General features: G+C 31.9%; 1 protein-coding gene across 1 annotated transcript; it reads right to left on the reverse strand.

The window, feature by feature from the left end:
* Window positions 1-4,933: 4,933 nt before the first annotated feature.
* LOC143053787 (alpha-amylase-like) lies at window positions 4,934-15,739 on the reverse strand. Its single transcript, XM_076226570.1, has 8 exons — window positions 15,613-15,739; window positions 14,654-14,790; window positions 10,995-11,146; window positions 9,801-10,441; window positions 8,853-8,961; window positions 7,248-7,332; window positions 5,934-6,264; window positions 4,934-5,094 (listed from the first exon to the last, which is right to left on the reverse strand). Exons 1-8 carry the CDS (start codon window positions 15,686-15,688, stop codon window positions 5,057-5,059), a joined length of 1,569 nt encoding a protein of 522 aa, XP_076082685.1. The 5' UTR covers window positions 15,689-15,739; the 3' UTR covers window positions 4,934-5,056.
* Window positions 15,740-16,145: the final 406 nt, after the last annotated feature.

Raw genomic sequence — 16,145 nt, forward strand, 5'->3', positions numbered from 1 at the left:
CGGGGGTGATCTCAGGTGCTCCGAAAGGGTAAGCAGACCCTGCGTTTCGTTTTCGAATGTTCGAAAAAGACATTTATAAACCGTTTGAGAATTTTTTAACAGTTTTAATGTAATTAATAGCATAAAAACATTATTTCACAATAATCCTTGATGTTTCTGCTATTGTACATAAAAAAAAATCAATCAAATTAAAAATAAGCAGACAATGTTTATCGTTATGCAGGAATGCACATTCTGATGTATTCATAATTATAAACGTAAGCAATTGAGGTATTCAAAACATATTTATTTTTTAAATCACAGAAATATTTGGTTATACAAATAAAGAGAAATATTTCTGATTACATGTGTATTGCATGTATTTTATATTCATAAAGACTAATACATCAATACACCTTATCGCTATTTAGTCCAATCCGGATATGTCATTTATACAACTTCCTGTTTGGGTCCAGCGGCCGAAAATAGAGGTTTTTCAGTAGAGAGCTGAGGGAGGAAAAACTTTAGAAAGCGATCACCAAGAAACTTTTATAGAGTATGATCCACTTTTTTCGAAATTAAAATTAATATTGAAGTAAAAAAATATTTTGTTTGAAATATTTACGGTAGTTTAAACAGGCCTCATTAAAAAATATTGTGCATGGTCAATTGTTTAAACAGGGTCCCAGATAGCTTATACTGGATGAAAAAGTTGTGTAATTTTAGAACTTAACCGGAATGGAATAAATAGCGATTAGGTGTATACACTACTTTTGTGGCAGAATACGGTAATAGCGGAAGCCATTTTCATCAATGCCGTCTTTTTCCTAAAATTAAATTCAAACAGTTTTTGTTGTTGATGAAAAGCTATACGAGACAACTTCATGTATACTCAGAACTAGGTTAGATACCATATTGAGTAAAAGAAAATGAATCTTTCTCTCTGTCTAACGTTTAAGATATGGATATTCAGTATTGATCAGTTTTTCCAGCCGATGAACGGTTAATAGAGAACACTTCATGCATAATCAGAACGAGGTTATATACATCATGGTTCGACCTGGATGAAGGGTGTGAAGTTTCATTAGCACTGAAAAAAGTAAAATCACAAAAATACTGAACTCAGAGGAAAATCCAATCGGAAAGTCCATAATCACATAGCAAAATCAAACGACAAAACACATTAAAAACGAATGGACAAGAACTGTCAAATACCTGACTTGGTACAGGCATTTTAAAATGTAGAAAATGATGGATTAAACCTGGTTTTATAGCGCTAACTCTCTCACTTTGTTGAAGTCTCAACATACAGTAGTCATCTTATAAAAAAGAAGATGTGATATGATTGCAAATGAGACATCTCTCCACAAGAGACCAAAAAATGACACACAAATTAACAACTGTAGGTCCCCGTACGGCTTTTCAACAATGAGCAAAGCCCATACCGCATAGTCAGCGATAAAAGGCCTCGGAATGACAATGTAAAACAGTTCAAACGAGAAAACTAACGGCCTTATTTATCTAACCATTGTTTCTTTGCAACAATCGAATTAAGTACTCCTATTTAAGTTATTGCCTGATGGACTACCTTTACATAGCAACAAAAATCCAAATCTTTTATCACGAGGTATTGAAATAAACGTTTCGTGAAAATATTTACAAAGGTACGCGTTAAATATGTACATATCAAATTTTGTGTAAATAGAAAGACAGCCCTACATGTTTTCAAATTATTAAAGATTGAGGAAGATGTTAAACTTTATGTTGACGAAGTAAGACAAAATGTGACTTTAAACATCACGGACGATATTAAACGAATCACAGAGGAGGTTCGTGAACGGAAACGTATGTAACTTAAAGCATTTTTTTCTGAATGGAAGAAAGTTCCTAGTGTGTGTATTTTTTTTGTGTAAAAAAATATATTCATTACACCTAACCATAACTTATCTTAATGTGTTTCCCATTTATTGATATACAATGAATTTCCAGCATAAACTAAGTTTATTACTAAATTTTATTATGATCACGGTGTATACGTCATTCGGTTCTTTTTCAATTATCAATTGTGTTTTCTATCCCATGCTTAAAAAACAGGGTAGGTAGGTAGGGATCTTTTTTTTTACATTGAGTCTATAGGAGCAACATTGTGACTTTAACAGTGCTTAATCAAAAACGGCCAAACAAACCTTTTGGTAGGGGATAAAAATTATGGCCAGGTAGGGGTACAGTAAATACACATACTTTTTTGGCCTCAGCCAGATTCTACCAGTTAAAAGGTTACAGACCAAAATTAGTTTTGTCTCAAATTAATATATCCTGTTAACGATTTCTGCATTTGTTTTGGAATTTTGCAATTTTTAGTATAAGTGCCAGAATCTACGTGAAATTTAGAAACAGGATTCTGATCGATCCAGTTGAATAATTTTGCCAAACACATACCATTTTCAACGCAAAAACCAGTTGTTGGCATGACACGGGTTATGTTCTTCTCATATATGTTATGATGGTATGATACTAAACCCCTAACGGGAAGGATTGTGCCTGATATTCATATGATGAAATCATAATTTTTCCAATCAGTTTAATTGAAGTCTGGAGCTGGCATGTCACTTAACTGCTAGTAGTCTGTTGTTATTTATGTATTATTGTCATTTTGTTTATTTTCTTTGGTTACATCTTCTGACATCAGACTCGGACTTCTCTTGAATTGTATTTTAAATGTGCGTATTGTTATGCATTTACTTTTCTACATTGGCTAGAGGTATAGGGGGAGGGTTGAGATCTCATAAACATGTTTTATCCCGCCGCATGTTTGCGCCTGTCCCAAGTCATGAGCCTCTGGCCTTTGTTAGTCTTGTATTATTTTAATTTTAGTTTCTTGTGTACAATTTGGAAATTAGTATGGCGTTCATTATCACTGAACTAGTATATATTTGTTTAGGGGCCAGCTGAACGACGCCTCCGGGTGCGGGAATTTGTCGCTACATTGAAGACCTGTTGTGACCTTCTGCTGTTGTTTTTTTCTGTGGTCCGGTTGTTGTCTCTTTGACACATTCCCCATTTCCATTTTCCATTTTATTTACTTGTATAGACAAGGCAAAATATATCTCGAAAACTGTACATAATACCATTTTGCACTAGACCTAGCCACTAGACAGTTAAAATAAAGCATACAAAAGTTTAATTTAACTCACTTCTTTCATTTTCACCACAACAAAACGTAGAAATAAACGAAAAAGGGAAAGTTAAAGATTTAAGAAATAAAACACTCTGATTAAAAGTTTACTATGACGACAACAAAAAAAGGAGGCACTAATTGTGATCATAGGATAGTACCTAATCGATTCATTATAAATGAATACACGAGAAGTATGTATAGTAAATGTAAGAGCTTTTAATAATGACAGTGTTTATTAATGTCTGGTTATTGTATCAATAAATACTAGAAGGACTATCAAAATGCTAACACACGTAAAGCTATGATAAATATCATTGTGGTTTTTTTTTCACTTTCAGAAATCAAGCCAGCTTTCTTTGCAACATTAAAGACAACTCAAAACCTTGGGAGAAATGACGTGCTAAAATTTCCAAACGTAGTAACCAATATTGGAAATGGTTATGACGTCAACACTGGCATTTTTAATTCACCAAAGACGGGTGTATATGAGTTTTCCGCAAATTTCATTTCAAATGGTGACATGTGGCTTGAAATAAACTTAATGAAGAATGGACATGTTATTGCTCGGGCTCATTGTGCAAAGACACATGGCGTTGCTGGAACACTCCAAGTAATACTGACACTACAGAAAGGTGACACAATATATCTACAACATTCACGAGATTCCGGATCGATTTATGGTAACGATTATTCCATGTTTTCTGGACATATGCTTTGACAAAAAGTATGACTGATCCATGAATTCATCCAACAACATTGTGTTGCGAATATATTTGATTTAACCGCCTAGAAATTAACGCTTCGGTACTGGCATGATTAAATGACACATCGTATTTGCTGTATTTCTATTTTATCTTATGAAACATGTTATTGTTGTCCCAGACACATTTGATCATTTGTTGATTCTATCTAGACCTTCTGTTGACTTAATTTTAAGTATTTGGTCATTTTTACTTATAACGTTTTTTCGAACACACCTTATGACGAATAAATGTATATGTCTTTACTCAAGATACTTCCGAAACATTTCTTCTGTTAATTGAGATAATTTAAACCATATATATTCACAAAAAGAACAGTCTTTTCTTACCTTCAAATATTCAGAAATAACAAATGCTTTGATAATGAACTTCTGAAAATTAAAACACAATGGTTTTTTTCGGATTCGGGTGTCAGTGATGAGTCGTGTGTAGACGAGGCGCGCGTCAGGCATACACAATATAAGTCCTTGTATCTATTTTAAGATTATCTTTATAATTCATATAAGGTTTTATTCAATATTGTCTTAATACAATAACAAAAATGAGAGATCTCAGAATTTACAAAAATGTTGACCTGGGATCAAAACATGAATTTCGCAATAGATGAAACAAATGTTGTCTTTTCCTTAATATTGAGTAAATGCCTTTTGCAAAAGGTCGACGCAATTAAGAAAAAAAATATTCTGGCTTGTATTAGTTTTTTTTAAGGATTGAAAAATTTACCGTTATTAAACAAAACTTTTTTTTCGAAAAACTAAGGATTTTCTTGTCCCAGGAATAGATAACCTTAGCCGTATTTGGCACAAAATTTTGGAATTTTGGGTCCTCATTGCTTTCAAACTTTGTACTTGTTTGGCTTTATAAGTATTTTGATCTGAGCGTCAGTGATGAGTCTTATGTAGACGAAGCGCGCGTCTGGCTTATTAGATTATAATCCTTTGATAACTATTAATTGACCATTCGGAATCAAACACCTCGTCTGTTTTTCATCCGGATAAGAAAAAACAAAACAATATTTTTTGTTTCTGTATACAACTTTTACATTTATTTAAAGATATATTATCAAATGTTATACTGGATCAATTGATTACAATTTATCGTGTGATTATCAGTGTGAGGATTAGAAATGCGTGTTGTTTTACGTTGTAACTTTTCTCTGACTGCCTTTTTTAGCACCTGAAAAAAAATAACGAAAATTATTCAGATATTTTGACTCCATTCAGCTATGTCCTTGCTTATTCAATTGAAAGTACTGAATACTGTAAAGATATCATGCAACATATAAATAAATAGCTTAAGCTTATATGTATCTACATTATGCAAATGAATGAGAAAGAGCAACCTGACGTGTTTCACATGTGGAACGAGACTGACTAATCATTTCCGGAACACCGGAGACCATTCCCGGTTTTGCTTCGGGTTTGTTTTGCATTTCGTTGTTATATTGTTTTGTTTTTTTTGGTACAAAATTAATGTGTGTCTATTGCCCTTTGAAGGGGATTTTTTTTAGCATGGCTTTTTCAATTTCTCTTTGAATAATGGGTTTAAATATCCCTTTCTTATCTTCTGTCTCCCTTTTACTTTTCTTAACATGATATAACTTAATGTACATAAACCTATTTCTTTACAGGTTCCTAGATAAAAGAAGATGTGGTATGAGTGCCAATAAGACAACTCTTCATCCAAGTCTCAAAATTAAACCATTATAGGTGAAATTAGGGTATTCAACACTGAGCCTTAGGTCATATCGAACAACAAGCTAAACAGCGTCCCAAAAAAATGACTAGTGTAAATCCATTTAAACGAGAAAACCAATGGTCTAAGCTACATGTATGTATAAAAACGAAAAACGAGAAGCAGTTATAAATCACATAAACAAACGACAACAACTCAACATCAGATTCTTCACTTAAAACAGGTGCGAATAAATGCAGTAGGGTTAAACGTTTAAATAGGTACCAAACGTCACCTTTATCTGAAACAATATTGAAACATCACAACATAGAAAAACATACCTATATGTATCGCCATCATTGGGTCATCTGAATTACTCCTAATATTGAAATGAGCACTTCCATCTCCATTTACATGTACTTCTTTACCAGTGCATTTGCTACCATCATAACTTCCGGATATGACATCACAGTAAGTGCCTTGTGGGAGTCCAGTTTGTAAGTTTCTATTAATGTCAGACGTTTCCAAATTTATCGCAATAAATCCTTTATTTCCTCGAGAAAATGCTATTTGGTAGTTTCCATTATCCCACCAATGTTGCATATTGGTTCCCATTACAACATTTCTGAATGCCACCATGTTAAATATTTGACGCCATCTATGCTCGCACACCTGTAAAAAAATCGATGGTTGCATGGTTTGAAGGCAACTGTTTAATAACAACTGCAGTTTTCTTATTTAAAAAAAAAACAACATTTATTTATACTTTAAAATTTATCTTTTACAATCTGTTGACCAGAAAGTTACATTTTCCTCTTCATTTTGTGGTGCATTCTGTTAGCAATACATTGGTTGATAACGTATTTCTTTCATAGAAGATTTCAGAAGCGACGAAAAAACAGTAGTTTGTTTTCCTTTGTTTATAGATTTACAAAACAAACTTTTCCTGTATGAATATGTATACAAGCAATTTGTTTTGTATTCAAATCGAAACATACCTTTTGTTATATCAGCAATAATTGCATAGCCAATAAACACTAATAACAGTGCGGAATAGTTATCATTTGATCTCGATGATTATAAAAGATACCATCAGAACCAATTGTCGTACAATGTATATACATACATCTTGAACAATCTTCCTTTTCAACATTGTATTTCTTACGTAAAATAAACCTTTACATGTATATGGTTAAGTCTTTAATGATATAGTAGAACGGTATTGACAACTCGTATATCGGTAAAACAGACCATATTGTACTTGAAGCGCCATGTCACATTAATTGTGTTTTCTTCGGGAGGTCCTGAATTTTACGTAATAATGAGATGACCAATACCAATGGTGCCCTTTTTTTATGAACTGTTAAGATGTTGTTGTTTTCTTAAATATATACATACATGTAATAGCTCAACTATAAATCTGTTATTTCTTATGAGTTTGTAGCCATAGTTTTATTATTGTAAACTAACTTATTTTCGCGGAAACTTTGTTCAGCGTGTTTTCCTTTCTAGTTCACTACGCGGCTATCTAGTTTCTTCTTTACTTGATGTAGCTTAACAAGGAAAGGTTTTAGTTTTACATATTCGCAATAATTTTTCTACTCGCAAAAATAAGTTGGTTAACAGTATTTTATCAAAATTTAATCATAACATACCCAGCCATTGCCACATATCGTTTTCGTTCCCAAGTTAACACTCTTTGTAGACATATCTCCATTATGAGGAGGTCCGTCGTCGGAACTATAAAATATATTTGAACATTTTATTGATTGAATCATTTGCGTAAGAATTTTTATCATAGACAATATCAACAAGGTATGGGGCTATAGTTCGGGTTGTCATAAAATCAAAATAAACACAAACAAATAACAGTGTAAATATTTTGATCATGTTATTTACATTTAACACACATCATTTGTTTTCTAAAAAATGAATTATTTCCATATCTCAGAAAATGACTAGGGATAACATATGTCCGAATCACGTAAATTGACTAGGAATGCACAAATAAAGATAAAAAATAAAAAAAAAAAGTAAAGTCGCAAGAACTCGGAAATGACAGAGAAAAGTTGCTTCGTCAGGGTAAGCGTTCTAAGATATGTATGCATCACATGCCATAAAAACCAAACTCATTAAAAAAACACAATTTGGAAAGGAACACAATCGGCTAAAGACGAGGTGTGAGGTCTATTATATATGATATCCCTAAAACTTGTAACTAGCGAGTCAAGACAATGACACAGTATCGGTCAATCTATTCGTGATGATGACTTTAATCTTATAAAGGAACGGTTTCATTTGCCCTTCTTGTGACATCGTGTTTGAAACTAAGAAGGAAACATATGTCTGCTTGCATATGACGTATATTTTTTCTAAGCGAAGCCATTAGTTTTTTTTTATTCATGTTGAAATCATTACTTAACCAATATCGATTCTGATTGGGTACCTTATAATTGGCATATATTCTATTCACTTGTACAGGATAAGGAAATAAACACATGTTTCGGATATGACAACTGTTTACAAACGAATGATAAGTATTGGCATTCAAGACCTTATAAACTAAAATATGTATAATGGCTTCATGTTGACATAATTTATTTAACCTATCTTTTAAGAAATTGTCAATAAATAATAGTTTGTATTGTTCTATGTTATATTTATGCAGCATTTTTTTCATGTGTGTCTGTTTTTGTTTTTTTAGCCATGAATTTGTCAGTTTATTTTCGATTTATGAGTTTGCAACAATGTTTATTAATGCGTGAGACAAAGATGAATTATATGTGTGAGACTTGAATTTATTTTTGAAAAAAATAAATCGGTTAATTAAAAAATGTATGGAACTGAAATAAGGATTACCTTCTCGATAGAACATTATACCAGATAAATTACAATTAGTTGTTGTAACTTTTATTTTCCACTTAGAAAATGAAGTTCTGTGAACAAATTATCTTTCAGCGTTTTTCCTCGACACCAAAGCTCAAATGGTATCTAGCCATGTCCTGTGTTTGTTTTTTTTTAAATTTTATTATTTGGATTTTGCTTTAGGGGTTAGTTTGAAGTCATTGACTTAGTTTGACCTCCTCTATGTTATCAAATACAATAATAAAAAGATAGTCTAATCAGTACATTTTATTATATTTATGAAACTGTTACCAAGGGTAGTCTATGTATTAAAGTACACAATCCTACCTTTTTGTATTATTATATTCTAATACAGATTGAATAATGAAACACCATAAATAGATAATAAAAATGACCTGCCAAAACTGAAACTGCTCATCACTCTTGTGAAACCATAAGGATGTGCCAACATAAAAGCAGTTGCCATTTTATATCTTTTAGGGTCGCTATGTGTCAGTACACCTCCTGAAAAAAAATTAGTACCATTGGTATAGTTTTAAATTTCTTCCTTTTACAGCCGCTTTTACTTGCCTCTTTCGAAACAGCCCATATAGTAGTTAGCTTTCCGTTAATTATAAATTTTATTCGTCTGAACATAATATAACTGAAACAGCTTAAAGCATGACACATAAAAATATTGCTTATGATTTTATTACTTATTGATTTACATGTATTCATCAAGTATTAATCAGGCCATTCGTATTTTTTTTTAATCAAACATTCCGAATTATTGTCAAACATGGGTTTCCAATATGGGATTTACTCATCGTTTATGTGGTTTTGTGACTTCAAATTGTTCACATGGTTGTCCTCAGATTTTTATGGAAAGTAGTCTGATTTAATGGCATGTTCTTTCCGCCTACTTGCATTTTTTTTTTCAATATATATTGTTTAGTATGTATTGAATCTTGACAGTATTCTTGAATTTGACACTATTAAAAAGCAATTAGTTAACATCGGACTACTAAATAAAATTGCAAGCAAACAAGCATTATTAATTCCACTTTTCATAGACCAGACATATCTTTGTTCTTCTGTCACTGCCGTAGACCTAATGACAAATCTGTTCCAGACAAAACCAGGCCTAAAGTACATTCAGACAATATGTTTTCTCCAAATTTTCACCAGGTTCTAAGTGAGTATTTGACTACAAGTTTAACGTGTGTATTTGACTACAGGTTTAACGTGTGTATTTGACTACAGGTTTAACATGTGTATTTGACTCCAGGTTTAACGTGTGTATTTGACTAAAAAATGCTATCAGTTCGTAATGGATAATAAATATACATTTTAGTTTAACCCACCTCCTCCACCATGACCTCTCTGGTTGTCATGGTTATCAATGAATACGACAACATCATTGCTACTTGGCATATTCCAGGGTCGACCCCAATTCCTTAAATATTTTGCCGCATTCTGTCTCCTGAAAACTTGTGCAAGTTTAATTCCATAGATGAAATTCGTAACACGTGCAAATCCTGTGTATTCCGAAGCACTGATAGCTTCTCCACCCATATCAATTACTTCTTGGAATATGAATGGTCTCGGAGAACCAGGGAAATACTTTGAATTTAAGCCATGCAGCTTTCCATATATAGCTTGTAGGTCACCGGGCCACATGTGTTTAGCAGCATCCATCCGGAAACCAGCAACACCTATGGAGATAAGGTGGTTCATATACTCTGCTATCTTGCTTCTTACATATTCTTTTCCTAGTTTTAAGTCTGTCAAGGACACCAGACGGCAGTTTCGTACTTCCTCTTTGTTTCCATAGTTATGGATATTCAAATCTCCAGAATGGCATTCCCTGTTTCCGTTGAAATCCCACGATGAAAAAGGAACGCCTGGGTAACTCATGGCACCACCATTCCAGTGGGACCCACCTGTTCCTGTTCCATGCCCACCGGCTCCTGTCATGTGGTTTATTACAGCGTCAACATAAATCCTAGAGAAAATTTTGATATATTGATTTCGTTATAGTTTGCTCATACAGAACTTAAAGAACATGATATATCTGAAAACGTTTGCTATTTTTCAACAAAGAAGAAATAAACAACGTAAAAGGCACACAAAATGAATGCATGCTACTTCAGTGATATGTATATTTCTTTGAGAATTTGTATGGAAATAGTCAAACCATCATTTTAAGAAATATTTCAGAAATCAACTAGCCTTTAAATACGACATGCAAGCTTGTATCTAGTGTAAGATCTGTAGTTAAAATAACATATCCATCCATGTTATCAATAAGTCATTGATTAAGAATTTATTTTTTAAAAACACGATCAATTGAAGAAAATCTGAAGTAACATATATAATACAGTTAAGAAACGATACCGTGTGTTGACCTCTTTTCTGTTTGACGGTTTCTGTATCATTCATATCAAACTAAATTTGTAATTACAAACGACAAAGTCAAGAGGCGTTCTAATGATACTATACAAGAGTGTATGAATGAAAAAGGATTGCTGTTACAATATGCTTGATAAATTTCTCACCTCACATTAGCTTTATTACATCTTTGTACCATATCAGTGAACTGAGCCTCGTTACCACTTCTGGTGATTAATTTATAACTGACAGGTTGATATCTTTCCCACCATGGTCGATTTGGTGACGTCACAACACGGTTCTCGTTTGGCGGAGAAACCTAATACATTATTAGAATATAACAAAACGTAAAGATTGATTAATTGACATATTGGTGTTTATCGTCAATTTCACCACTATTGTGTTAATTCTTTGCGGTAAGTCTTTTTTTTTTTAAAGAAGCCGAAATGTTCGGAAAGAACATTCGACTTTTGGTAGGAGAATTTATAATCCTAGTCAACTAAGATATGAGTGGTGCGAGATTCAAACTAACAAATTCACATGTTTTAGTGTTAACAGGGTAGTTATACAATACGTTAAGATCAGGTGTTTTAATCTTAGAATAAAATTAAATATAATACATTTCGATCAAATTAAAATTCTTACAAAACAGCTATTAATTGACTGTCTTTTCAAATGATTCACCAGTAAAAACTGGACAACTAGCGAGTTGTGAAACTAAAATGACTAAGTTTAATCCACATTTTCTACATACAGACTGCCTATACCAAGTCAGGAATATAACAGCTTTTGTTTTCGTTTGGTGTTTTTGAGCTTTTTATTTCTCCATTTTCATTGATATGGGAAGTTTCGTTCTGAAACTATTCATGGAGTTAGGTATTTTTTGTTATTTGATCTATAGCTTGTGTATAAGGTTTAATGTACAAGCTGTTGGCATAATAAAAAAAGATGCGGTATCATCGTATAATGGCATATCAATTTACGAGAGACATCTAGGGGTAGTTAACCCTGACATGACAACATTGGAAAGTCCCAATTAGAACAATAATTAAAAAAAAAAACAATAGAAGGACTTTTATCAAAGACAAAAATAAATAACAGACTCCTTTCTTCGGTCAGACTTCTAAAGAATATAGTTGTATTATAACTTTCAAATTCTGCCCGTACAGTGGTATTACAGCACAAGAGAACAAACTAGAAGTTTATTTAAAATAGGTTTGGCCATCCGATCCAATCAAAGCAGATCTAAAGACAGTAAGAACAGTTGTTAAGTGTACCTTTAGTTGAAATTATTCATAAATAAAATTTCTGTTTCAAAGAATACGACGAATATGTTCGAATTTTCTACACCGTAATTCCGTCCTCTTTTCCTCGAACGTAACTTAGAAAATACGAAATATCGTTGGGTTTATACTAACATGAGAAACACGACCTTGCACAAGGTGGAGCAGGATCTGCATACAGTTCTGGATCACCTGAGATCACCCAATGGGTGTTTGGTGTTCCGTGTTGTTCAGTTTTTAGTTTTTGTATGTTGTATTTGTGTACTGTCGTTTTTCTTATTTTTTTGTCATGCTATTGGTTGGTTAGGACTGACGAGTTTGAATGTCCCTCTGGTATCTTTCATCTCTTTTAACAGAAATCAATTTATAAAAACATTATGTTTCCTAAGTTGGCTCAGCAATCAGTGTTAGCACTTGTCACTGTTCTGTTACCTTTATAATTCAATTTATTTAGGTGATGTGGTAGCTATATACCGTCATTCTTTTTTGATCGTGAGTTAACGTTTTTTTATTTCTATTCATAAAATTAGAACTTAAAGATGTATTGAATTTTATCTAATGTAAAACTTTTGTTCCTTCTGATGATTTCAGTTGATCAGTTGAATAGGGCTTATTTAAAGGAACATACATTACATCAATACTAAAATTAGTTCCAAAAGGTTAGACGGTATATTTTAATTCATACATACAGACTATCTCTACTTGAACACTGACAGAAAAGATCAAAATTCGAAAAAAAAACTGTTATGTTATCCCCAGTAGCATGTAGCTATCTTTCTATATTTGAATTATTATCATTATAACTAGTTATCAATAAATTAAAATTGTTCAAATTATAATCATAGTTGTTAAAAAAATTTAGTATTATTATTATCATTATTATTATTATTATTATTATATTATTATTATTATTATAGTATTATTATTATTATTATTGCTATTATTATTGCTATTATTATTATTATTATTATTATTATTATTATTATTATTATTATTATTATTATTATTATTATTGAATAAATATAACTATTTTTGATAATAAATATTACTATTTTTGATAATAAATATTACTATTTTTGATAATAAATATTACTATATTTGATAATAAATATTACTATTGTTGATAATAAATATATTCCAAATTGAACGAAACGTTATGATAATCTACTGCCAAACAAATCCTCAGTAGTAATTGTCACTATAAAAACATAATTATAAAAAAACTAACACATCAAATAAAACCTCTCTTCGAAGCCAAATTTGTATGTAAATATAAAGATAATTATATGAAAATCAGTAACAGACAAACCCTACAACATGGCATTACAATTAGTTTTATTTACAATCATGATACTCTCGAGGATCGTCTGCCAGCCTGTGAATGTATAACCAGTCATGCAAATCATTTAAATATTAGCATTGTTTTAATTGCTATCGATCGATTTTGACAGGTAATGCTTTATACACAATCACTAACGGGCCTTTAAAAAGCGTTCGGATTTCGTAATTAGTAGGAATCGTTTGGTGGTTTTTTTTCATGTTCAAATAACGTTAAAGGAGCACTAGCTTCGAGATATATAAAAAAAATCTAATATATTATTTTTTGGGCTCAATCAATAATGAAATGCAAATAATGAAACAATAATTCCCTTTTAGCAGCCAGTATGGTTCAATTTTGTCAAAATAACTTTAAAAAAAACCATTGAATATGAATAATTCACTTGCAAGTGAATAATTGGACCTCATTGAATCCGTATTCATGTGAACATCAATTTAACCCCTTGGCTTGAGATCGATAACACTTAAATGGTACGTGTAAAATTATTTAAAGGAAAATAATCGTCAACATTGAAAGTGAAACAAAGGTAAATTTTTTTATCACTGATTCGATCCACAGAAAATCATTTTTATACAGATACAAACGATGATAAACATTTATTTTTCATCTATAATATGAAATTTAATAGACCTATAATAATTCAACGACACGAGTTTGCTTAATCTATTTATATCTATATTTATGTTTACATCGCTTATATGGTCATCAGATGATTAGAGAGGTCAACTCGATAATTGATTAGATGACGTCTAGACTAAAATACACACGAAAGATACGTATGTTCATGTCAGTGCCTTGTTAATTGTTATTTGAGACTTTTAATAGTTTGGATAAATATTTTACATTGTTATACATCAAATATCAGAATTTGATTTAAATCGGTGAACATGAATTTGACAGCTAGTGCCCTTTTAAATAATATAGAAATTTGATGGGACTTTAAAAATTGTTCGGTTTCATCGGGGTTCGATTTTTACAGGTTTCACTGTATTACATAAAAGATCGTTTGTCTGATAATATTCTGCAAATGCTGTGCCTTTAATCTTAAAAGGCGTTTTTTTTTTATATCAAATTTGCTATGACCAATTGCAACTTCCTGAAACTAAATGATTCTTTCAGAAATGATGTTCTAAAATTCAAAGACTTCTGAAACAACTTTTGGTGCCTTTGTTATAATCTTGTGTTTTTTAAGGCCTAGGCTTACCTGTACTCCGCAATAACCATATGGTCCCAGGAATTTCTCGCATTCTGCTGCAATATCTGACCATTTCCATTCAAAAAGATGAACAATGGTGTTTCTACCAGGAGCGCAATTAGGATTACTCCATGTTCCAGCAAACACTGGTTAACATAAGTTAGTAGTTAAGAAGGCTTCAATCAAACAAGGATGTATATGTTTTATCTAGTAATAGTTCTAACCAATACCATGCATTATGAATGTCCAAGAGGATAATGAATATAACAGTAATCAATTTGTTTACAAAGGAGAATTGTCCAAACAAGTTTTGAGCGCTACAACCATATTTGACCTCCCAGCGTCTTGGAAAGCTTCTTCAAAACGCATATCGTTTGTTTTCTTGTTTTAATAGGTTTTTTTTTGTATTCAAGGATCTATTGTTGATTACGATATGGAATACGATTTTGTTATTGTTGCAGGCCTTAATATGTACTATAAAAGATGTAATACGCCAAAACGCCATATTTTTACATTGCATTTAATAGAAAAAAGTGGTAACAAGATAAATAAAAGTGTATATTGCTAACGCTCTGCATAAAGATACTAACATATTTTAGTTCTTCCTTTCACAAAACAAACATCGAGCTTTACTTTTTTCGTGATCCGATATTTGAGGAGGAAAACATGTTTTGCAAACTGACGTGAATGACCTGTATTTATAATTACAGTTTATTTTAAGACAATGTGAACATGCAAAGGTTATTAGATAATGTAAATCTTCTTTCACATGTTACATAGTGAAACATTACAAAGCTTAATTCTATATAGTACTACACTGGAGATGGCATATGTGAGAATTGAAAAAAAAAACATTTGACGAATTACTTAATCTTGACCGAACGATTACGCGTGATTACAATTATTTGTTGTGGATGGTATCATTTCTGTTCAATGCAAAATTAGTATATACATGTATATATATTTACCTGAGGAACAAATACTAAGTAAAGATATCCAGGTAGCCAACATGGCGTTCAAAGACCCAACAGTCCGGATATTCATGATATTGTAAAGGTCTTATCAGACTGGTGTTTTATATAAAGTCGATTACGAATTGGGACGAAGTCAAAAGGCATTTAGGTAAACAAATTTAAAATTTTAGTGTTATAAGTTAGGTCGATCTTAAAGTTCTTACGTGAATAAATAGGCAAAGGATAAAAAAGGACATTCCAATTCATAAACACAAAGACTAACAAACAACAGTACACAAAGCAACTTAGAAAAGCAAAGACCGAGCAACACTAGCTCCACAAAAAATGGGGATGTTCTTCGGTGCTCTAGAATGGTAAGCAGATCTTTCTCTGCAAATGGCACCATTCGTGTTTCTCGTGTAAGTAAAAATCTGGTGATGTGTGTATTTATTCAGGTCTCGGTGGAAGGAGATAAGTTTGCAGTTACGACAATTATAACATATTACACAACATAGTTCTGCAAACAAGCCTGGTAAATTTGATGGCTA

Source organism: Mytilus galloprovincialis, chromosome 12 (genome assembly GCF_965363235.1).
Source record: "Mytilus galloprovincialis chromosome 12, xbMytGall1.hap1.1, whole genome shotgun sequence".
NCBI classification, from domain to species: domain Eukaryota; kingdom Metazoa; phylum Mollusca; class Bivalvia; order Mytilida; family Mytilidae; genus Mytilus; species Mytilus galloprovincialis.